At 41.3% G+C, this 24,481-nt stretch overlaps 1 protein-coding gene across 2 annotated transcripts; it reads right to left on the bottom strand.

Annotated features, from left to right (window-relative positions):
- Positions 1 to 330: 330 nt before the first annotated feature.
- Positions 331 to 22,252, bottom strand: EDNRB (endothelin receptor type B; the record flags this gene model as incomplete). 2 transcript variants are annotated; one of them, XM_079721702.1, is made up of 7 exons in its annotated part: positions 331 to 465; positions 3,323 to 3,431; positions 4,495 to 4,628; positions 5,031 to 5,180; positions 6,569 to 6,773; positions 6,909 to 7,021; positions 21,728 to 22,252. In XM_079721702.1, 7 exons carry the CDS (start codon positions 22,211 to 22,213, stop codon positions 331 to 333), a joined length of 1,332 nt encoding a protein of 443 aa, XP_079577828.1. The 2 variants fall into 2 exon arrangements, with proteins under 2 accessions (XP_079577828.1, XP_079577827.1); XM_079721701.1 differs by lacking the exons at positions 6,569 to 6,773; positions 6,909 to 7,021 and having other exon boundaries at positions 21,728 to 22,213.
- Between the last annotated feature and the right edge of the window lie 2,229 nt (positions 22,253 to 24,481).

The raw sequence follows: 24,481 nt of genomic DNA, 5'->3' as shown, positions 1-24,481 counted from the left end.
ATAAACATCTTTAATAGGAATTCTGAGTGAGCTCAGTTTAAACGTAAGTGGTGTATGAATATGCCAGAAGTTCTGAAGAGCCACATTGAAGTGCTGAGTGTAAAGGATTAAGTGCTTTCACAGTGAGGCTTTCTTAATTCTCATCGCTTTTCTTCTCATGCTGTAAACAGCTCATAAAATGTCATGAGTACGTCTGAGTGTTAAGAAAATAATCACTCTTACATTTTTACATTGTTCTGTGCAAACACACAGTTGTTTTGTTTTGTTTGGCGGATGCCTCCTTGTTTTAATGATTTCTGTCCAAAGTAAAGAAAATGAATATTCCTTCTTTCAAGATGAGCTGTATTTATTACTGGAACGGAAGTTGTCATATCCGTGATCATTAGCTTTGAACTTTAAGCACGACTGCTTTTCCTCCAAGGACTGCTTTTCTTCAAATGACTGGCACCAGCAGCATAAGCATGACTGTACAAAACAAAGTAACTCGTTATAAGTTTACATCAGTTACACTATCACAACCCTTCCTCCTCTCCAGAATTCTGGCTTTCTTTGCATGATACACAATTCTGCCAATTTCTTTCCATGCCCTCTTATTTTCCCCTTAAAAACATATAATTACATAAGTAGTATATGATAATTCTTTTAAACTAGAAAATACAGAGAAGAAAAAATGTACATCATTAAACTTCCTCATCTTTAATTAAAATTGAAAGAGAAAGCCACTCTTAATTCTTGATACTTACTCTTGATTACTTGAGAAATACTTTTAATATTTGATAAATACATAACTCAAGACTTTTTCCTATGCAAATGGAAATATTACCACACACATATCTACACATGACTGTATATATGCATGTTTGTGGAAGTGTGTGTATAATTATGTTAATAAAACTGGACTATACATACTACTCCATGGCCTTGACAGTGACATAAACATCTTCCCATGTCAATAAACTTAATATTACATCAGCATTTTTTTCAGCCACGTGTTTAATCTCATGTGACTTTTCAATACTGTTACACAATAAGGTTATAAAGTATATGTGTCTCAGTTGTAGTCATCCAAATTTTTTCTTGGATTTTTAAAAATCCTGTTAATTCTGTTTGTTTTCTGAGAATTTATATGTATAAGAAAATGTGAGTTCCATTGCTTTCTATTCTGTAAAATGAGGGACATGATCTGGTGACATTCTCTTCTAGCTCTAAAATCTATGAGTTTATGAGTAAGCAAAGAATTTTATAGACTGCCTTTGATTTTACAAGGAAGCTAAGTTCTCAGTTTTCCAATAATGAACTTCCAGTGGAACCAAGCAGAACCAAGGCACCACACCCTCCAGTACAAAACCAAGCAGTTAATAATTAGGACAATAGAGCCACAGACTCAGTGTCTGATGCACATTCCCCAGTTGATTTACAGGTACGGTAACTGCCACCAGAGGGAAAAAGCTAACTCCATGATGACCAGACTGTAACCCTGACATAAGCTGCACCATCCTGAGCAGTACTGAATCTATGGCTAGCACAAGTCCAAGAACGAGCCTGAAGAGAATGGGACTAACATTATTGCTCATAATAATCTGTACCTTGGTGGGCAGCAAAATAATTGTAGCTTGTTCCGCCCGTATATGTAAGCATGCAACTACAATAAAATTGTCAGCAAAGAGATGTTACAGACCCATGTTGACATCTTCCACTCTGAGAATATGGCGTCCCATGTCAGCATGAAGAAGTTACAGAAGATAGACCTTTGCCCCTAATCCCATAGAAATGGAATGGTGTTTGACAGTGAGGAACTGAAAGCAGCTCTTTTGCCCCTTTCCTGTTTGCCCATTTCTGTTCCCCTCTAACCTCGAAAGAACCTAATTATAGAAATGTGATCACTAAGCAATTGAAACGAATTCCTGACTTATGCTCTCCTGAATGCACACCATGCCTTGTCTAACCTGTTGATTCTCTTCCTAGATAAAAAGAAGTAAGACTAGCTCTCTACCCACACTAGCCCCCCCTAAGCAATCCTGCATGCAGACCACTCCGGCAAGATAACATCTGAAGAGAGAGCCAGCCAGTCTGTCCGCAGGGGAGAGGCAGAACCCAACCTCCTGCCTTGATGATTCATTGAGATTCTTCCCCCTCCATTTTTCCCTTTAAAAACTGTCATGGCTGAGCAGAATCTTTGGTGTTGGCCTCTGAACACGAGTCCACCATCTCCCCAGACTGCTGGCTTTTCTGATTAAAGCACCTTTCTTTTCTACTGACACTTGCCTCTCGAATTATTGGCATATGAGTGGTGAGCAGGTGAATCTGGGTTCTGTTACACCAGGGACAAGTGAATCATTCTCACATAAGGGAAGGGAATATTTTATTTATGTTAGATTGTTGAAGAAGTGAATGAATGGATGGATAGATGTTACACACAAATGCAAGCAGGCAAATGAGGAATAATTTCACATATTCCACATCAAGGAGCACTTCTCTGCTATAGAATGAAGGCAGAAAAGTGGAGGTAAAACCTGAATTAAACTGCTTTGTTTGACTAGTTACTGTCACCTCTGTATGAAAAAGAAACTAACTTAGTTATAATCTACAGTGTGCTGCATAGTCCAAAATCTTCCAAAAATGGGAACAGTGCCTTTAATCATGTGTAGCTCTTATTTTATCATGTGATATTTGTCAGACATCAATGCATGCAATTTTTATTCATTTTCTGTGTAACTCTATGAGTAAAATTGATTGGTGGAGGCAGTAGGGAATGGTTGACTGGGATTTGTAGGCAGAAATCAATTATAGTGATTTATGAGCAAAATTCACATTTAAAAAGAAACATCTAGGGCTTCCCTGGTGGCGCAGTGGTTAAGAATCTGCCTGTCAAGGCAGGGGACACAGGTTCGAGCCCTGGTCCAGGAAGATCCCACAGGCCGCAGAGCAACTAAGCCCGTGTGCCACAACTACTGAGCCTGTGCTCTAGGGCCCCCGAGCCACAACTACTGAGCTCACGTGCCACAACTACTGAAGCCCGTGTGCCTAGCACCGGTGCTCTGCAACAAGAGAAGCCACTGCAATGAGAAGCTCGCACACCGCAACGAAGAGCAGTCCCCACTCGCCACAACTAAAGAAAGCCCGTGCGCAGCAACGAAGACCCAACGCAGCCAAAAATTAAATAAATAAATAAATAAATAAATAAGAAATGTCTATCATGTAATACTAGGGGAAACTGCAAAACAATTGACTAGATCTCTTTGGATAGAAATATTAATAGTTTGGAAGGGTTATATTTGATGCCAGATTAAAAAGGGCTTTTGATTTTCGAATACTCTCTTACCTTAAAGCAGTTTTTGAATCTTTTGCTCACCAAATACAGAGCTATTGGGTTAATACAGGAATTCAGGGAGGCCATGTTGATGCCAATGTAGTCCAATACCAACAAAAAGCTGCAAAAAATAATACAAGACATGTCTGTAAAAAAAATGCTGCTATGAACCTATATTCTTTACAGACTTTTGTGTTTTTGTGAACAAAAAAATTAGCCATTTACAATGGTTTTGACTTTATCACTAGTCTTTGCAGATTATGATCTCTGTCTCTGTCTCTCTCTCATTCTCTGTCCCTGTCATCGCCCCACGCCACCCATGCTCAATTCTCTCGTTTAAAATGAAATCTCGGGACTTCCCTGGTGGTGCAGTGGTTAAGAATCCGCCTGTCAAGGCAGGGGACACGGCTTCGAGCCCTGATCCGGGAAGATCCCATATGCCGCAGAGCAGCTAAGCCCGTGCACCACAACTACTGAGCCTGTGCACCTAGAGCCTGTGCTCTGCAACAAGAAAAGCCACTGCAGTGAGAAGCCCGTGCACTGCAACAAAGAGTAGCCCCTGCTCGCCGCAACTAGAGAAAGCCCGCGTGCAGCAACGAAGATCCAACGCAGCCAAAAATAAATAATTCATTAATAATAATTTTTAAAAATGAAATCTCTTTTGGAAGCGCTGAGGCTGGATGAAAAGAAAGGATATACAAAGTGCAAAGGAGAATCAGACCTAATGTTTTCTTTTTTTTTTTTTTTTTGCGGTATGCGGGCTTCTGTTGCGGCCTCTCCCGTTGCGGAACACAGGCTCCAGACGCGCAGGCTCAGCGGCCATGGCTCACGGGCCCAGCCGCTCCGCCGCATGTGGGATCTTCCCGGACAGGGGCACAAACCCGTGTCCCCTGCATCTGCAGGCGGACTCTCAACCACTGCGCCACCAGGGAAGCCCAGACCTTATGTTTTCAATTGTGCTACTCACTCATTTGGACAACCCTGGCTCTCCATTTCCAGTGTTCTCCTAAGTCCCTTTACTTCTCCCTTCGAAATAGGAGTAAAGGTAAAAAAAAATGGCCATCTTAATTGCTCCCTAAGGATTAGAAAAATGGTACTCTCTCTTCTTGCCAATGAAAGGAATCAATGGAAAAACTTCTGAATGGCATTTATTTACACAACTATTTCTATTTTACCTTTCTTACCTCAATAGTTCACATCTATTGGGATCATTCCGATCATAAAGAGTGAGCTTCAAAATCCTGCTGAGGTGAAGAGGAAGCCAACACAGGGCAAAGACAAGGACCAGGCAAAATACTGTTTTGGCCACTTCCCGTCTCTGAAATAAAACCACGGTCAGACACTGAATAGATGCCTCATTATAATCACAGAGTTCTCACTTTCCAAACGAAATATTTAATATCGTTTACAAAAAATCAGTGGCATTTGTAAAAATTCAGGACACTGAGCTTTAAACTGAATAGCTAATGTGAATTAGACAGAAAATGATTAGAGACTCATCTTTAAAAAGTAATGGCTCTTTTTACATCTTTTTAGACTATGTAGAATATCTCCAGATAGATAATATAAAAAATATTCTTTGTATATTAAAAAATACCAGCACAAGAAAAAGGAAGTATGCTGTGGTGTATGATAATTTTAGTTTCTTATCACCATGATAATTTTCATATTCATAATCAGGATTGTAATCATGAGTCAGCAAATATTTCTACTTCCTTACCTGCTTTAAGTGATCATTTAAAGCAATTTGCATGCCACTCTTCTTTCTCAACATTTCACAGGTCATCAGGGTATAAAACAATGCAGTGATGGCCAATGGCAAGCAGAAATAGAAACTAAATAGCCACCAATCTTTAGCTGTCTTGTAAAACTATGGGAAAGAGAGAATGTTATACTTAATATTCCTCTGTAAGAAAATCTTACATATCAAATGTTAAATTAAAAAATACTCATCAAGGGGAAATTATCTTCTAAAGTCGATCCATTTTATAAATACTATGTAGAATCTTTCAGGCCACGTCTGCTGAACAAATAATTAAATTAAATGAAACAAACTTTTCCTAAAAAGCATTTCAATTCTCTAAGGAAGTGTACTATCATTACACATAAAAATGTAAGTAATTGGGCAAAATTTTAAATATTTGGTAATTCAAATATTTTTGTCTTCACATATGCAAGTTATCCCTAAGGAATTCTTTGTGTGAAATACCACATCTGAATGGGTAAAGATATCCTAGTGTTTATAGGAGTTTTTCACTTTTTAACAAGTTTGTTTATGGGAAAAGCAGGTAGGAAGAGGTCTATATTAATCAGTTACCTAAGGGATGTATACATCTAACCTATCAACTAAAAATCAAAGCTGCTTGTAGCATGCCTTTTGTCTTATTCTTTTTCTGCTCTTTTCTTCTTTTCCTTCTTAAAATTGTTGTTCCAGATATGTCTGTGTTGGAGCAGAATTTATGTAATCTGTGCAGTACTTTTCCCATTTTAACTAATAAGAAACAAGAAAACAGCAGTCTTAATTTCACATTAATGCCCCTCTTTATTCTTTTGTTTACCATGATCTATACATATATTCATAAAGCTTTATCTTGCCTTACGTGTAAAATAAAAAATAATCATTGGTGACATTTGGACCAGCCCCCTTTGCATTAACTCCTCTTAACCCATTCTATTGGGATGAGCCTTTTACACTTAGGATCTATCTTCTGATGACCAGTATTACCATTCTTTTCCTATTTCCTGATTAAAAGCTCTTGAATAAATGGCCGAGATGAAGTTCTTTGCAATGGCAGCTTTCCCTTTAGAGAGAAGACAAGCTTGGTATTCATACCGAGCTTCACGGATTCACATGGATTCCGATCAATCCATCCATACCAGGGCGACTTCTACTTGATCATTCCCTGAGCCACACACTCCTTCTGATGACTGCTGTGCTGCTTCATACAGAATATGTAGTAGCTGCCAGTCCTTATGGGAATTTGAGCAGAAATGCTATAAATTCAAATCGATTCTCTCATGTAAACTTGGTTTATCTGTATTCCTGAGCACCAGGGGATCCTTGGAGAAGTAGTGACCCAGTTTCTTGTAGCCTGGGTCATTAGTCACCGTTAATCCCACTGCCCTAGGACCTACACTCTTAATTCATGCCAAGGAGAGTCATAAATCAGTAGCTTCCCAAGAAGAGGAGATCAGGGAAAAAATAGCTAAATATTTATAAGGCAACAAAAGAAAGGGGGACAAAAGAGTAAAATTTACCTGCATGAAGGCTGTTTTCTGAGTGGGATGGAGCAAACAGATTCTCAGATAACTTCCTTTGTAGTCAGTGGTAATCATGTCAAAACCCACGGCTTCAGGGACAGCCAGGACCACGGAGACCACCCAAATTAAAACAATTTCTACTGCTGTCCATTTTGGAACCCCGATTCCTTTAATTCGACTCCAAGAAGCAACAGCTCGATATCTGAAGAATAAAACATAATCGTTTGCCAAGCTGGCAGAGCCTAGTTTTATTGAATTACACAGTTTATTTTCTAAGTAACATAGCAATCGCTAGGATAGCGGTCAGGATATACCTGGCTTAGATATATGCTCTTACCTGTCAATACTTAGAGCACATAGACTCAGCACAGTGATTCCCACAGAGGCCTTCTGTATGAAAGGCACCAACTTGCACATCTCAACTCCAAAGGGCCAGTCCTCGGCAAGTAGCTGCATTGAGGAAACATGAAGCTCTGTTAGGGAGATTTTCACAGGGTGCCCTCTGAACTGTATGTATCACTTAGTGGAGACAAATGAACATGTAGAGTTAAAATAACAAATTCCAGTCCTTATTCTTTTTCTCATAGACTACTCCTCTGAAAAGCACTTGCATTTGATATCTGGAACAAGAAAGTGGATTGGGAATAATGAAAGGGCAGCCAGTTCAGGAGAATTAACTATACACAGACAGTAGCTTAGGGTCAAGGTCTCCTCCACTGCAGGGCCAACTGGGGCCAGTTGCTTAAGTTCTCCTTACAAGATTGGGCCTGCAGTGCTGAAAATGCCTCTCATACTGTTATGGAGTCTCAAATACTCCGCTGGTGGCCAAATCAAAATAAGGTTAACTAAAAATAGGTGACGTGGGACTTCCCTGGTGGTCCAGTGGTTACGACTCCACGCTTCCAGTGCAGGATTCCATCCCTGGTCGGGGAACTAAGATCTCACATGCCATGTGGCACGGCCAAAAAAAACCCAAAACAAAACAAAAGACAAATGTTTCTTAGCCAGAGAGACTAGACGACTCCTATGGAGAACAGTGTGCGTGTTCATGTACTTATTCTTCACTCTAGTCAACTTGACTGCTCTGTAACTCAGCACACAGCTCCTTGAACCCAGCAGGCACACTCCTTCACTAGGGCTTCACTGGACGTTCTTCCTTATCCTGGAAGGCTTTTCTCCCACAGATTCACTTGGCTAACTCCTTGACCTCCTTCAGGTCTTACTCAAATCTCATCTTTTCAACATGACCTACACTGACCACACTATTAGGTATAGGAACTGGTCAGGCCTCCCCATCCCCCTCATCCTACTCCACTTCCCGTTTCATCCATAGCACTTATCAACTCCTATTGTATATATTATACCATACTTGTTTGTTTGGTTAAGTTTTGCTGTCTGGAACCCCTAGCCCATCAAACAGAAAAGAACTTCTGCAATTGCCTAGTACAGTTCCTGACATACAGCAGATTCTTAAATATTCAGGCCCCTAAAATATATAGGCAGTGGCTATCCAGCCAGCGAAAGACCTAGTTCTTGGTACCATACGTATATTTCCGTTTATCTGACTTCAGACTATGCAACCATCTATTGTTAAACTCAGTGATTTTCTTTTTTAGGACAACTGGGTGTGCCCCACCCTGGTAAATGAATCATTTTAGGTAAACATCTGGGTCGAACGTTCATGAGGTTTTGAAAATAAAGAAAAGTATTTCAAATCTACGTGTCTGTGTGTGTGTTTTAATGTTTTAAAAAATAACCTTCCAAAAGTGAAAACTATTTTGAAACACAATTGAGTCTTTCCGTTCTTTCACTAGTGAAGGTTCTTTGTGGAGTTTGTCATGCTGGGTGATTGTTTTGTAACTAGAGTGGCACCCAAAGCTGAAATGTGTGTTTCAGTACGAATATGACTGGATCTCCAACGTGGAACCAATTTCATTTCTAAGGTAGACATGAAAAGTTACACCAACATGAAGAACAAATGTTGGCATACTTACAGCAAATACGCTTTTTCTAGGGCCTGAAAGCCTGCAAGGCCAGGCAGGCAACAGAAGAGTGGAGGAAGCCAGGTGTAAGAAAGTCACTGGTGTCAGGAAACAATAGGGAACAGAGGGGTCTGGGGTAAATCCTGTCTAAAAGGAGCTGCTGCTAATAAACTTGATGTGATTTTTGCCAAGAGATCCCCAATACAAAAGTATCTTGATTTTTAGCCCAAAATTGGAATTTTTGTATGAAATCTCACAATTTATAAAAATTGTCAACTAATTCATATTTAAAAAAAAAAACACTGTCAGATAACATTGTATTAACAAAATATTTTTATGTGTCAGACCAGCCTCTAACTTGTGACCTCTGGATTAATGAGCTGACTTATAACTCTGCTTGTTCATTCATTCATTCAGCGAACATTTATTGAGTACCTACTATGTGCCATACACCATTCGGAGTACAGAGTGCCTATCAGTGAACAAGGCAAACTCCCTGCTCTCATGGAGCTTACAGTCTAGTGAGGGAGGCAAACACAAAACACATAAATACTTAATATGGTGTCACACAGGCAGTGTCACCATATTGAAAGATTATGGTGGAATTTAGGGAGTTTTCTTGATAGGCTGCTCAGCAAGGTCTCTCTGAAGAGGCAACCTGCAGTAGGGACCTGACTAAAAAATGTAAGCCATGCAAAGAGCATTCTAGGCAGAAGAAAGAGCAAATGCAAAGGCCCTGAGGTCAAAAGAAGCTTAGTGAGAGGAAGGGACAGCAAGAAGGCTCTCAAGGCTGGGGTCGAGTGGTCCAGGCCACGTGTCTAGGAGATGTAGTTGCACAGGGAGGAGTCTGAATGGTTTTTTTTGTTTTTGTTCTTTTTTTGAGGAAATCCATTGCAAGATTTTGAACAGGGAAATGGAAAATGGCATCATCTTATTTATGTTTTTTAAAAGATCACTCTGGGGACTTCCCTGGTGGTCCAGGGAATCAGCCTTCCAATGCAGAGAACGCAGGTTCAATCCCTGGTCGGGGGACTAAGATCCCACGTGCCGTGGGGCAACTAAGACCGGCATGCTGCATCTACAGAGCTCGCGTACTTTGGAGCCTGCATACCACAGCTAGAGAAGCCAGCGTGCCGCAACTAAGACCTGCGCAGCCAAATAAATAAATTAATTAATTAATTAAAAAATATAAAAGGATCACTCTGGAAGCTCAATGTAGACTAGAATGTAGAGTCAAGAAAGGAAGCTTTGATGAGAGATTGTGGGCTGAAACTTGTGGTGCCCTGGGGCTGAAAAGAATGGGTTATAGACTGGATATGCATTGAAAGCAGAGCTAGCAGGACTTTTTGATGGGTTGGATATAAGATATGAGACTCAGGAAACTCAAGGAGGTTGATCATGTGAATGGTGGAGACATTGGCTGAAATGGGAAAGAGCCAGGGTCCTGCAAGTCTGAACCAGCTATGAACTCAAGGTGCTTTAAAAGACTTGCCAATTACCCTTGGAAACATAATAAAAAGATTCCAAACAGTTAAAAGAACCCTGCCAGACCCAGTTTGGTACAAACTATCCAGGTAATATTCTTTAATCATTCTGATTGCCTTTATATGTATTGGGGTGGGGGGTGGGAAGCAAAACTAACACATATATGGTACTTACAAGGGACTAGGCACTACTCTAAGCCCTTTACACATGGTATATCATTGAATTCCCAAAGCAATCCTATGAGGTAGTGTTACTATTACCCCCATTTTATAGGTAAAAAAACTTAGGGGCACTTAGAAGTTTATTAACTTGCTGTGTTGATTTTAAATATGCCCACAAATTCTTTGATACTCCTCCCTTCAAAAGGTGAAGCCTCATTTTCTTCCCCTTGAACACAGGCTGGACCTAATGATTTGCTTTTAGTGAATAGAATGTGGTGGGTGTGATGATGTGTGACATCTGAGACTAGTTCATAGAAGGCATTATGGCTTCCTCGTTGCTCTCTCTTGGATCACTCATTCTGGGGGAGTTGTCGTGTCAGGAGAAGACTCAAGCACCCCTATGAAGACTCCAACAGGTGACAAGGAACTGAGGCCACTAAAAACAGCTGGCACTAATTTGCCAAGTGTGTGAATGAAAAGATCCTCCAGCCTCAGGCAAACCTTCTGATGACTGCTGCCCCACCAACATCTTGACCCTCATGAGAGACCCTGAGCCAGAACCACCAGCTAAGCAGCTCCTGAATTCCTGACCCACAGATAGAGTGTCAGGCAATAAATGCTATTCTTCAAGTTGCTAAGTTTGGGGGTAATTCACTACTCGGCATTAGATAACTAACATATTTGTCCTTGGTCACTCACTTAAGTAAGTAATAGATCCACATTTGAACCCACGTGGTCTGATTCTAGAATCTATAATGTTTTGAAGAAGCTGATCTTAGATGAAACGTGTTTAGAATTAAATCAATATTAGTATTTTAAAGCCCATAACTATGTGTCAAACAATGGTAAAGTATGTAGATGTAGAGTAAAATTTTCTTCTAACCCCCCTGCTATTTTATTCATCTACTGTCCAAATATTCAGATAGTGTCAAGTGTTTTCTTGTCTTCAAAGATTTCCAAATATGCAAATATTAGTATCACATAGGTACAGCCATCAGATGAATCAAGATGAATGAGGGTCCGGTCACTGAAGAGAGAGAAGTCTGGCCAATGAAAATGAGCTCTGCACTGAATCCAGGCCCTGTTTTGAGGTTACTATTGTTTTTGGCTCAGCCTAGAAATTGGATGATTGCTCTTCATACCAGTGGGAGGCCTGCAGCCCAACCTCTGACCCAAGTTATCACAGAGGACAGGGAAACACAAACTGAAAATTGTAGCAATTCTCTTCAAGTTCAACACAGAGATAGTCAGAAACCTAATCACAACTGAGAGATTACAGTTTTCTAATCCACCCTTCTGAAGGGAAAGAGACTGAAAAAAAACTCTTCATCATTTCAACTCAGACCTGAATGCTGCCAGTCCTGAGAGGCCACAGAAGGTGGGGGGACGGAGTGCCCACTTCTATTATTTTGTAGTCAGTCAGAAGGATGACTTTGGCAACCTCTGCTTCTCTGATCAGAAGGCTTTGTGGGGACACCAAGAAGCCTGATACCCTGTGACAGAGACCACGCCTACTGCTGATGCTCATCTCTGTCTGAATGGCCTCCAGCCTCAATGCCTTGGCAATTTAGGGCTTGGAGCTTATTTAAAATGCAAAAGATGTCAACCTCTTGTTTAATAATAAACAAAGCCCTGGGTAGGGGAAAAGCTGTGAACTTAAAAAAAAAAAAATCACTCTCAACAAAGATGCCATCTTTAAAATTTGGTGAAAGAATGTTCTTAGAGATTTTTATAATTCCTGGAAATTAACTGTTTCACTATTTCTTGACAAAAATAATGACATCCAACATCTATAATTTGAAGTCCAACAATACAGCTTTCTTCTTGGTAGAGGAAATTGATTCTCCTTTATTGCAAGAGGAAGCAACTCTAACTTTAAACCCAGCAAAAATACATTCTTATTCCTTATTTGCAGTTTACCCCATTCAATTAGATAATTTAAGGGCACGATCTAAATACTGAAGACAAATCATGCATGTAATCAAATCTCTCTGATCGCAAAAAGAATGTTAGAGTTCCATATTGTTTCTAGGTCCCTGCCACGTGAATTAAACTTTTTGTTTTTGCGATACGCGGGTCTCTCCCTGTTGTGGCCTCTCTCTTTGTGGAGCACAGGCTCCGGACGCGCAGGCTCAGTGGCCATGGCTCACGGGCCCAGCTGCTTCGTGGCATGTGGGATCTTCCCGGACCGGGGCACGAACCCGTGTCCCCTGCATCGGCAGGCGGACTCTAAACCACTGCGCCACCAGGGAAGCCCTAAATTTTCAGGCCCTGTTTAAAGCTAAGTTTGAATATATATTACCTACCATTTATCAAATGTGAGCCAGTCAGAAAATACTCCCATAACAGACACTGGTTTTCACATGGTGATGGCTCATCCAAGGAAGAGTTTTTGTTAGTGTTGGTCCTAGGAGCAATGTGGTGTCCATTTGACAAACGATAGCCGGTCCTCATGCTGGCCCCTTTTGCCTAAGGCTTCTACTGCTTCCCTAGCACATTTCTTTTGTATGAGTAAAGTAAACACAAATAAATAAATAAACACTAGATTGAAAAAAGACTTGGTCATACTGACTACAGGGTTTCTACACAAGGATGGCCATGATTTCATAACTTTATGTTGAAACAGCTGTTTGAGAAAGGAAAAAGTCAATAGAATCCAAAAAATTATTTTATATCATATTTAAAAATTATTTTTATATTAAATATATATTATATAATTTTTTAAAAACTTCTAAAAGGATAAATAACATGAACAGAAAATAAATATCCTTTCTGTAAAAGTATGATTAAGTGAGTCTTACAAAATCTCTCCAACTGGGGGATTTAGGTTTTTCAATTATTTTTGTAATTAAAAATTACATTCTAGAGAAATTAAATGGAGAAAATCCTATTAATACACACCACTCTTAATGCCCAAAGGCATCTAGCCCCGTAGAGCCAGGAAATGCCAAAGTTAACCATCTTGCACTAACAAATGTTCAACTGCCTCATTAACCATATATACCATTTTTCTTTCCTATTTTTTTTAAATTAACAGTATACACTGAGCTTTAACTGTTTCTTTGTTTCAGAATATTCTACAATATTTTTAGTGCCTAGCACAGTGCCTGGCACACAGTGACCGCTCATTAAATGTTGTTGAATAACAGTGAATGAATGAGTTCATGGACGAATAAATGAATTTGATCATAAGGCAAAAACCTTGTGATAAAACGTTTGTCATGAACTTTTCAGTTCTCATATTTGAAACAATTTCTTTAGAGAATTGGGATGACTATGCATTTTATATATTGATTGATTTTTGTACTGTCTAGTCCATGCCCTCCTCCCTTCCAGATGATCAGGTCTTCTTGACACATAGAGCCAGGGCCTCTGGGGTTGAGGCGTTGGCTCTTCTCTTGGACTTCTGCCTTCCAAGCAGGCCGGAAAAGGTGGAAAGCAAAATTCCTCCCCTCCCCTCCCCTACTCAAACCTATGAGGGAAATGACTTTAAAAAAAATGAACCTACTGTTTCTCACTATCTGATGGGATTCAGTGAGGTGCTTTAGTTGTAAATTTGGTGGAGATGGACTCAGGAAGCATAGAGACGCTGTAAGAGATGGTCATTTCAGAAGGTAGGTGAGCAACACATTAAAAATGACAACTAGGGTTGCTTTGCTGGATTGCTGTCTGTTCCATCTTGTGATGAACTGTGAACATTTCTTTCAAATGACTGGCATTATAGAAATGTTTTTACAGTCAGAGTCAAAAGAAGGAAATAATGGAGTGGTTGTGTTTCACAAGTTTGGGGAAGGGTGTATTCTTCTGCTTTTATCTCTGTTTCCTGTAGCAGATAAGAGTTTTTCTGCAATTGAACTGGCGTCTTAATAAGATAGTACACCCTCATTCAAGGATTTCCCATGTCGGATCTCCCTTTCTTTTTTCTTATTCAAACATACAGTGAGAATTTAAGCTGCTGGTCAAGTGCATAGAAAATATTTTCTTGACATACGTTGCACCCGTGCCCTTGGGGACGAATGTCAGTTACCGGTTCCATCCTGGGTCCATTAAAATGCACTTAATCACTTAAAGATTAGGCCATGTGGGTTAGAATAAGTGGGTGAGGAATAATGTCAGCTATCCCCCAGGGGTACCATTTAAATACCACAATATGAACAGTGCCCCCTGGAGTTGTGCAAGGCAGAGGCCCTGTCCTAGGAATCTGTTGTGTGCACACTGGCAAAGAGAGGGCTTTCCACTGCTCTGGAAAGATTCCTATCACTTGCTGAAATAGAAGAATGACTCCATTAAAATGAATTAAGTTTCTGGAAACAAAATCTTTAAGAGAAGCAAAGAGATAGAAAAAAGATAAAAAATAAATATGTCTTAGAGAAACTTAAGTTCACCTTAAATATATATCCTTACTTTTGTTACAGTGAAATTTATTTCCAAATCTGTTAACAGGCCAATAAATAAATGGATTGCTACTCTCCTATTACCTGAACTTAAAAACTTATCCACAGTTTGTGCTTAAAACCTTTCATTGACATGTCACATATTTTGAAAAGATTCAACTAAGAGCATTAAAACATGCTATTCACAAACCTAGCTTTATGGTCAGAGTCACTTAGCTGAGCTGGATCTTCTAAGATCACTGTGACACCTGAAGAAACTAAAGAATTATAACCTGATGGCCTCATGGCTCAGAAAGTGACTCTCAAACTTAAAGAATTCAACAAATCTTATTAAGTATTTTCATGTCTTACTTAAACCTAATTCTATCCAGAGAATGGCTTATGGGATAAGCTATGGTGAGAAAGCGTTTGATTACCATGGAATTCAAAAGCCCATTAATATAATTTGAAAACACTGTGTAGGGGGAAGAAGATATGTACAAAGTAAACATCCAGAGAATAGGCTTCCTCCTTTCTGGAAACCATGATGAAGCTAAGGAGGAGAGAAATAGAGAGGGGACGCGAGTTAGGAGGTGTGAATATGGCTGGGAGACTCAGCGACAGAACACTGCTTGATAAATGCTTCTGTCAGCTTTGCTAATACACTTCTGACTCAAGAACAGTCCTCTTTCTCTCTCTCTTCTACCATCCCAGTTTGGCCGTTTTCTTGTTCCTTTACATTTTCACCAGAGAATCTATAGGGAAAGAGAAATAATACGTCTCTAAAGTAAAAGCACCGGAAAGGAAAAAAGTCTGAAATTAGAGAAGTTGCCGGCTAAGGTACATCCATACACCATGCTCAGCTATCTCCCAAACATAACCATCCTCTTCTTAACTTTGCAAAGTCCTGAAAGAGAATGTTTCACATCATAAATTACCTCTAGAATCTTATTTCAGCTCAGGCTTTATCTGTCAACACCCCTGAGAGCACTTAATCATTGATTAGCATTTGGCATGTTTCTGTAAAAATCATCAACTATAGTGTATTAGCCATACCTTATATGGTTTTCTTTGGAAAATGAAGACCCTGGCTCCCTGGCCTTGAAACAACATGGTCTTGGCTGTGTCATCCTCTTGTACAACTATGGAAATGCCTTCGATCTTGAACAATTCATTTAAAATGAGCAAAGAAAAAAATGTAAAGCCTTTGATAGATAAGCCTTACCACATTGAAAGAAACATTGCCTTGACATTTTAAGAGCCTTGGATTTATGGAGTGACTGAGTGGCAGATCAAAGGCAAACACAGGAAGCACCCTAGAGTTAACCTGGGGAACATTTCATTGCTCAAGGCCAAGAGTTTGCCCACCATTTTGTCACAGGCATCCACAGCCAACATGTGAAGCAGTGAATCAGAAATAGGAAGTCTTGAGTTTCTGGGCTATTTGATATCTGCTATTGACCTATTATTCTGTTATGGCCAATATCCTCATACATATAGAAAAAAGAACAAAATTTCCCTCCCTTTTTTTGGACAGTTATAAAAATATGAGTATAACATCTTTTGTCGGCAAGCATTTGCCTGGAATTGATTGTTGCAGGCACTATGCTATGTGAGTGTTGGGGGTTAGCTTTATTTATTAATTGACTCAAGGTCATTCAAAGCTAATAGTCTTACTCTTTATTAACACTTTTAAAATGTTAATACTTCAAATGTGCTTAATTAACACGCCTTAAAAACTTTCTTGCTTTAAATAAATGAACCTCAAAGGTAACTAAGTTCTGTTTTGGGTACAAAATGCTTCTGCTAATAAGATGTCTCTAGACATCACAAAAATGTCACTAAAATATCTCAGTTACTTAACTGGAAATGTGCACAGTGTTATTATCTTGGGCAAAATTAGACTCCCCTACCCAATGATACCTTTACTTCTTCTATTGCTCTATATGCATAAACTGCATTTACTAATCAGAAAAGTATAACTTCGAAAGTTAAATTTGCTGGTCCTTCATTCACTTTTACTTCTAACTATGAAATTAGTTAATTATATGCAGACTTGTTAAGTACTAGAAGTAGTCTAAGTCTGGATAGTGAGAAAGGTGATTTTGTTCAGAAAGACAGCTTTGATTGTGTTACAAGCAGGAATGTCTGACTACGTGACAAGGTCACTTCGCTCCAAACTCACTTGAGGGTTCAGTGAAGCAATTCCCATTTTGACATACCAGCGTTTTAATGTTACATGTACCCCACCTTAAGTAGTTAAACATTAAAGGTCAGTAGTTTTGCTTCTCAGAGCTATGAAGGCAGCCTCTTTGACGCTAATAGTAGCCTACGAAGTCTTAACAAGAAAACCATCTAGAGGCACTCCAGCGGGTCACCAGCTTAATTTTTAGAAAGCTCTCCATCACCACTAGACATCTGATTATACTTGGATCCTTATCAAAGTCTGCCCATGTAGATATCTGTCATCAGTTTCCAAGGAGATTTGTTTTCAAACTCAATTTGCTTACACATAAAGGAAGCTATATTTATGTTATTTATTATATTTATATTACATTATATTTATGTTAACTATATATCTATTGAGTCAGTTATTCCATGCAAATATAGTACAAAGAGAGTGACTTGTTATAATTTAAAAACTCATTGTTTGCTCAAGCATTTTTAACTTCTTAAGATGTTAAGAGAAGTTAAAGAAATTTTAACTTCAACCTGCAATCAAGGCTTGTTAAAAATCACTGCTAAACTAAACCAAGCCATACCAACTAACCAACCAACCACCAACAACAACATAAAAAAATTCACAGCATCTACAAGTGTACCCAGCTCTTCCTATACAGCTTTGACATTGGTGCTACTCCAACTTACTCTAGGCTCCTATAGGCAACAAATGTCTAGATTATTCCATTCATTTTAGTCTACACAGGAATGGCACAATAAGTAGCTTGTGAATAAGGAGATATTCATCCTCACATCAGATGCTTAAACACTGGTTTGGGGGTCAGGTACATACATGGACCATGTAAATACTGGCATAGTGACCCATGTGTATTAAAGATAGACATTGATACATATATATGTATATGGAGATGTTACATAAAATAGTGATTCAAACTAAGAGTACAACAATAATTTTGGGCTACAGTATGGCAATACCTATCAAAATTACAAATGCACATATCCTTTGATTCAATCATTCTAATTCTAGAAATTTACCCTTCAGATACAGTCACACGTGTGCAAAGCCATATGGACAAAGATGTTATTTGTAGTCATGTTTATAATGGCAAAAGCTGAAAAAGAACCCTCCAAGTTTCCATTCTTATTCACACACACACACTCACACACATTCTAATGACATTTATTACTGGCTTACTTTGTGCCAGGCACTGCGACCAATGATATTCACCTATGTACTTATGCATCTATACATTCTTTATAACATTTAATATATTTATATATGCATATGTATACATGTATATTTTTAAACATCCTCTTTGGACGCTTGCTTTTTCATTTTTCATCTGGATGCTCTTATGTCATGCAGTGACAGCCCTAGTGTGCGCTGCTGAGAAGGAGAAACGAGGCTTTTATTTCCAGCAGGTTCTCATGATTATCTGAAGCTCTTTTAGAGCTTCGATTTGCTGTCTCCCACAACATCGATCTATCAGGATTGCCTCCTTGACACAGGAGCCCTGGTGAAAAGACTGTCTAGAAGTTTCCAGAGAAACAGTTCCCTGAGGGAGTCAAAGCAGAGTAGACACATTCCCTGGGGTTTCTCAGCCCTCACAGCAGCCTCTTCCTGTGAAGTCCCATCCCATTCTACAGCCGCATCAAGGAACATGGCTTCCAGCCAGATCTATGACATTTTGTGGTTTGTCAACTTTACTGAACTCTAGATTTACTGAAGTCCAGATTAATGTAATAGATTCACGTTGATGTTTCTGGGCCTGTGGGTAAACCAACAGAGGAGCTGCGGGATTCTATGAACCCTCAGAAATTGTGAACGTACATTATAGTATCTATTAATTATAATGTATATATAAATTATCTATTTATATATTAATTATATATAACATATAAGATGGATAATTAACTGGATTCTCAAGAGAATAATAACATCCCACAAAAACAAAATTAGAAATCGCTAGTTTAGAGATTCAAGTCCCCCACTTTAGGATAAATTTAAATGGCACTCATAATTCACTTCAATTGCTTTGTATGAAGTATAATACTTGACTACTCTGAAATTATAAATGCATTTTTTTAACTGATATGGTGTCATAATTATTTAAGGGAAAATGGCTTTTAACTAGCTCTAGATTAGGTGTTTTTTGTAAATAAAGCCTTTAGAATAACAAACAGTGATATTATCAATATTATATATTCATTACCGATCATCTGAAGGGGATTTCAGGAGATAGAAATCTTCAGATGACTCAAATTAAAACTGAAAATGCTTACCAAGTATCCTACTATGTAGTAGTGTGTCCCATAATTGCAGCACTGCACTCAAATGAGGTCCTAACAATACTCCAGGTTGGATAAGGGCAATCTATGCTCAGCTCATGCTGTGCAGGGGGCCAGGAGGACCACGGGTTCTAGGGCCAGAAGGCCTGGGTTCAAGCCCTAGTTTCATCACTTTCTAGTGGTGTGACATCGACCTTCAAGTGGTGTGACATCAAGCAATTTACTTCTTTACCTCTCCAAAATGTAGTTTCCCCATAAAACAGGGGTGATAACAATACTTCTTCCATAGGGTTTGTTGCAGTGATTTAATGAACTAAACCAAGTACTGAGTACATAATAAATGGTAGCCATTATTGTTATATTATATCTCAAGTGACACATATTTATGCACAATATAAAAATAAACCAAAAGCCACTATGTAGGATTCACTGATGGCAAACCTAGTGATGGGACCTAATTCTATGTGGTGGATTTGTTCATGACCAAAAAGGATGATTACATGGTCAGATTTGTAATGACTCAGTTTGTTTATTTCAGAAATAGAAACACAGCTTTAACAGGCTGAATGGTTTCAGGGAAAACGTTGTAACTTCCTAGGGAAATCATAAATGAATTTGAAAGGAAAGGAAAAGCTGTGTGTCCTTTGGGAGTAGGATATTCTCTGGCTTATCGAATGTAATAATTTAGCCAGACAGAGAAAGTAAGATGGTTCTGGAAGAGCTGATTTACACCTGATCTGGAGGCAAAATGCCCTCAATCCAACCTTCCATACAGCACTTCATCTCCTGGCTGACTTAGGAGGGTTTCTAAATGGGCTGGCCATGTGGGGTTCCCTGGGACCTTCCTAAACAATCTTTCACAAAACTCTGTGCAAGCCTAGCAAAACTAGATGTAATCTCCCTTTTCAGAAGGATCTTATCACTTATTTAAAATTTCTCACAACACCTTGTACTCTAAAATTTCTCAAGTCAGTTTTGAGGAATTGAATTGAAATTCTCCTGCCACATTGGAATGGTAAGACTTAGTCTGTAGGACTCCTAAAATGGGTTCCTTCTGGCCCTAATGGAGCTGTGACTGCATTTAAGGGACCCATTTCAGCCTGTGCTTCTCCCAGGAAACCCTCAGAGTTCACAAGAGCTGGTAGCCATGCAGGAATTTAGGATTTCATCTATTAATCCCTCATTTCTGGGAGTGTTGCCTTCTAGGACCTGGATCCTAATCCAAATCCTGTCTCTAAACCTCAGAACTCTCTAGAATTCCTTAATGTATGCCTTGTTGGATTAGGATTTCCAGAGATTCATAAAAGGCAATTTAAAGGCATGCCATCTGGTGACTTCTCCTGCCACAAAGATCAAAGTATCTCCCACAGTCCTTTCCTAAACCAACATGCCTTTTCTTTCCCTTGTACTGAGCCCAGGACTAGCTTTAGGCAAATCCCCAAAGTACAGTCCCAGTCCCTTACACTTTTGGTTCTGTTTTTATGTGTGACTTCCTATTGCTGGTTACGATGGGCAAGCAGAGTTTTACAAATTTGCATCGCCCTTTAAAATTTTCCAGCTCTTTCACTCAAGCTACTTTTCTTAACACCACAAAACCCCAGTCAGTGGGCACTAGAAACTTTATTGTAGAGTTGAGGACGCTGAGGCCCAGAGATGTTGGGAAGTGTCCAGAGTTTCAAAGCGGGAGTCAAAGAGCGTAGGGGTTTGCGTCCTGCCTTAGCTCTTCAAGCCCGTTCCCTCTGATGCCTGCAGTAATCATATAATGCTGTTAGCTACTGAAACTGTTAGAGACTTTATGTTCAGTGTCCTCGGTCTTGTCCACAAAGTCATTGATGGGGTGCAGTTTGTGCTTTGGAACCTGACAGATGGAGCCTGATTCTCCTCACCTCCATCACTTACTCACTGTGAGACCTTGAACATCCTATCACCTGTTAAATGGAGTAATGTCTACGCATGGATTGTCAGAAGGAGTAAAAGAAAGTAACACATCTATCCCAGCGCCTGGCCCATCGTAGGCATTCAGTAAAGGGTAGGTACAGTATGGTCATTCACAGCAGGTGAACTGTGTTTTCTTACTGTCCTGTCTGGGTCTCTTTCTTTTAGGCCATTTGTCTCCTAAAAACCTATTCGAGCCCCTCTACTGTTAGGGTCCTTTAAGAAAATGCTTCCCAAGGTTAGTACGCATTTGAATCACCTAGGTATTCTAAGATGCAGATTCTGATTTAATAAGCCTGGGTTGGGCTTGCAGTTCTAACAAGTTCTCAGGTGATAACAATCCTGCCAGTCCATGAACCATCCGTTTCTGAATAGAGAGAATGTACCTTGTGAGCTGGATTTAGGGACAAGGTCCTTCAGGACCAGTGGTTCTCAAACCTTACGTGCAGGGCTTGTTAAAATACAAACTACTGTGCTTCACCCAGAGTTTCTGGATGAGTAGGTTTGAGGTGAGGCTATAAGATGTCATTTCCAACAAGTTTCAAGTTATGTTTATGCTGCGCCTCTGGGGACTATGCTTTTTCCAGGCTTAGCAGCCGGCTACTGAAACCAGAAGGCTATTTGGTTCCAGTGGTTACTGACTTCTAGGAAGGGCCGGATCTTCGTGACTAAGTTTCCTGCAAAGGCTCCGGCATCTCCCCCTTCCTAACGGTGTGCCCTCCCATCGCGATATTAGCAGGCACCCTTTACCTTGTAGACATTGATGGGGATATCAATGGCGATGTGCAGCAGGTCTCCCAGGGCCAGGCTGGCTATCAAGATATTAGGGCCGTTTCGCATGCACTTGTTCTTGTAAATGATTCTCAGCAGTGTGGAGTTTCCGATGATGCCCAGCACGAACACTAGGCAGGACACCACCGTGTTGATGTACTTGAAAGTCTCCTTGATTTCGATGGGTCTTTCGCACGGGGGCGGGGGGAGGGTGCGCGGTGGGGTTCCCGCCAGTCTCCCTCCTTTCGGCATCTGCGGAGATGCGGACGACCGCTGCACGCTGGCGTTGGACCCCCGGGGCCAGGAGGTCTTAGTTGGGGGCGCCATGATCTCTCCGGCCCCCAGACGTGGTGGAGTGGCCCCGGCCGGCGGGAATCCCCTCTCTTCAGCCTGGACCCCCACCACGCCGCAGGCAAGGATCAGCGCCAGCAGGGCGCGTCCGCACAGGCTGGGCAGCGGCTGCATGCTGCTGCCTGCTCCAGGGGGAGTCGGGTGGCCACTCTTCAGCTTTCAGTCTGGAGATCAGCAAGGGAAGGAAGACGGGACACCCGGGTCAGCTACCCCAGCCACGCCCCTGCCAGCGGCTAGCGCAGAGCGCAGCCGCGCCCGCACCATCCGCGCGCAAAAGTAACTCAAGTTTGCGCGCCAGTGGTAGGCGGGGGACTCTGGCGCGTGTGAGCCGCCCGAGCCCGTCTCCTGCCCTTCCAGAGCCAGCTTTCGCTGGTTTTTCTCCCCTGCGTTTCCCGAGGGGTAAATGACTCGCAGTGGGGTGGGGTATTCTGGAAGGGGTGTGACAGGGAGGAAAGGATGGGTGTCTAGAGCAAAGCTCTGAGCTCCTGTTGTGCCCAGAGGGAGACGTGTGTGTTCTTTCTGGCTAAGGGCGCGTGGGGACGGGGGAAATCAAGGCACCTAGAGGCCAAGGGATGTGCCAGTCTCTGCATTGGACTTCTCAGGAACCCGGATACCCTGTGTCTGGACGCCAAGACTCCTTCCTCCCCGCGGGTGAAAGCAGCTACTTCCCGGCTGCCTGCGCTCGGGCTCCCCCGGACCCCCCACGAGTGTGCCGGCTGACTCGGAAAATCTCTGGGACATCTCAGTTCTGATTGGGAGAGTATCTGCATTAACGCGGAAGCTTCTGTGCCCTCCAAGTGGCTTCAAACACTCACGCGCTCTCCTTCGTTCCAACCCCATTGTAATTCGCTGTATCCATACATTAAAAAAAAAAAAAAATCCCCAAACAAGTAATCCAAGCTGAAGCCCCAGGATAAGGTTCAATCTCTGATTTTAATTCAACACCAAGCCAGAACTTTTACCTCGCGGACCGGACGCGCCAGGCGCAGAGGGACCAGCGGGGACCTCCTTCCCGGGACGCACTTGGCTCGCAGCTGGGTTCCAGGCTGTCCTGGAGCAGAGCGCGCCTCCCTTCAGCTGCGGGCGGATCTGGCTCTGACGAAACGCTGAGGGAATGCCTGACCGTGTAGCCTCCGCAGCTTGCTCGGGATCCTTGCTGTCCCTAGACAAGTACCTTTATTCATTCGTCCCTTCCCCATCAATCACCGCCAGACTCCTCCCGCCTCTTGCGACCGCGCGGCAACCTTTCCCCTGGAGCGACGCCTGGACTGCATCAGCAGGACCTGCCCGCTGCCGCAGAGGGCAGTCCTCGGCCCGGGACGCGTCCTGGGAGGCTGTGGAGTTGTCATGGTTCTCAGTTCTTCAGATGATGAGCCTAAACCAAGGGCAAGTTTTCACACACCCCGCGACGCTCGAGGCTTCAGACTAGAGCCGGGCTCTGAATTAAACGTGTTTCAAGCCCGCTAGGACTTTGCAGAGAAAAGTTAAGTATCCCGCCGTGACACCTAAACCTTGATTAGCTGTTGGGAGGGTGGGGGAGAGGCTGCTTTTGTTTTGCCCTTCAGTTTCAAGTCCGCATGGGTCCCCACCCACACGGAAGAGCACGATCCTTTCTTTTCAAGCCCTGTCCCTGCCCTAGGAGAGACCTAAAATTCCTCCTTCATTTTCTCTAGCAGAGGCTCTTCTTCCTGCGGTCTCTTGAAGTGTTATTGTCAGCCTATCTCTGGATTTTATTACTGTCGAAGGACCCGATACCTATAGGGGGGATGAAAATCATCAGAGAGCTGCCATTCAAATTTAGAATATTTATTTATGAGGCAGAGCCATAAAGTAAACTCCTCCTATCCATACTTGAACTCAATTTTTAGGGGGTAGAAAGAATAATAATGACTGGCAGTTTGGGCCAGAGATTGTATAAAACAGAAGTCAGAAATCCAGGCTGCGCCATGTACACTGGAAATTACTCTGCTGTCCTCCAGTCAGCTAAGTCCCTGTTGGATCTGTGAAATTTCAGAGCCAGGAGGAGCCACGCATTGTAGCAATTCACGGTAGAGTCCAGGTGGCTCATTCTTGGCGTCACAGCTGGTTAATGGCGTAGGTGGGACAAGCATCTTGGATTTTTTGTGTTCTATGCGATGCTTTCTGGGAAAGTCGAAGTAGAAAATCAATTTCTATTTAAAAAAGGTGAACTTTAAGTTTGAAATGTGGTCTAAAGAAGATGATTAAGGAATAATGCTAAAGGAATGAGAAATATGGTTTAGGGTTATGAGTGCTAATTCCAGTGCCGGCTATTTTGAGCCCAGTACTCATCCTCCTTGTCTTGGCAAAAACAAGGTCAACATTCAGTCGCTTCCCAGCTGAGCCGAGTAACAATATAGAGTG

The sequence above is a fragment of the Hyperoodon ampullatus genome, assembly GCF_949752795.1.
Source record: "Hyperoodon ampullatus genome assembly, chromosome: 16".
In the NCBI taxonomy this organism is placed as follows: Eukaryota; Metazoa; Chordata; class Mammalia; order Artiodactyla; family Ziphiidae; genus Hyperoodon; species Hyperoodon ampullatus.
The sequence above is the reverse complement of the archived record's forward strand: the minus strand, read 5'-3'. Positions and strand labels throughout refer to the sequence as shown.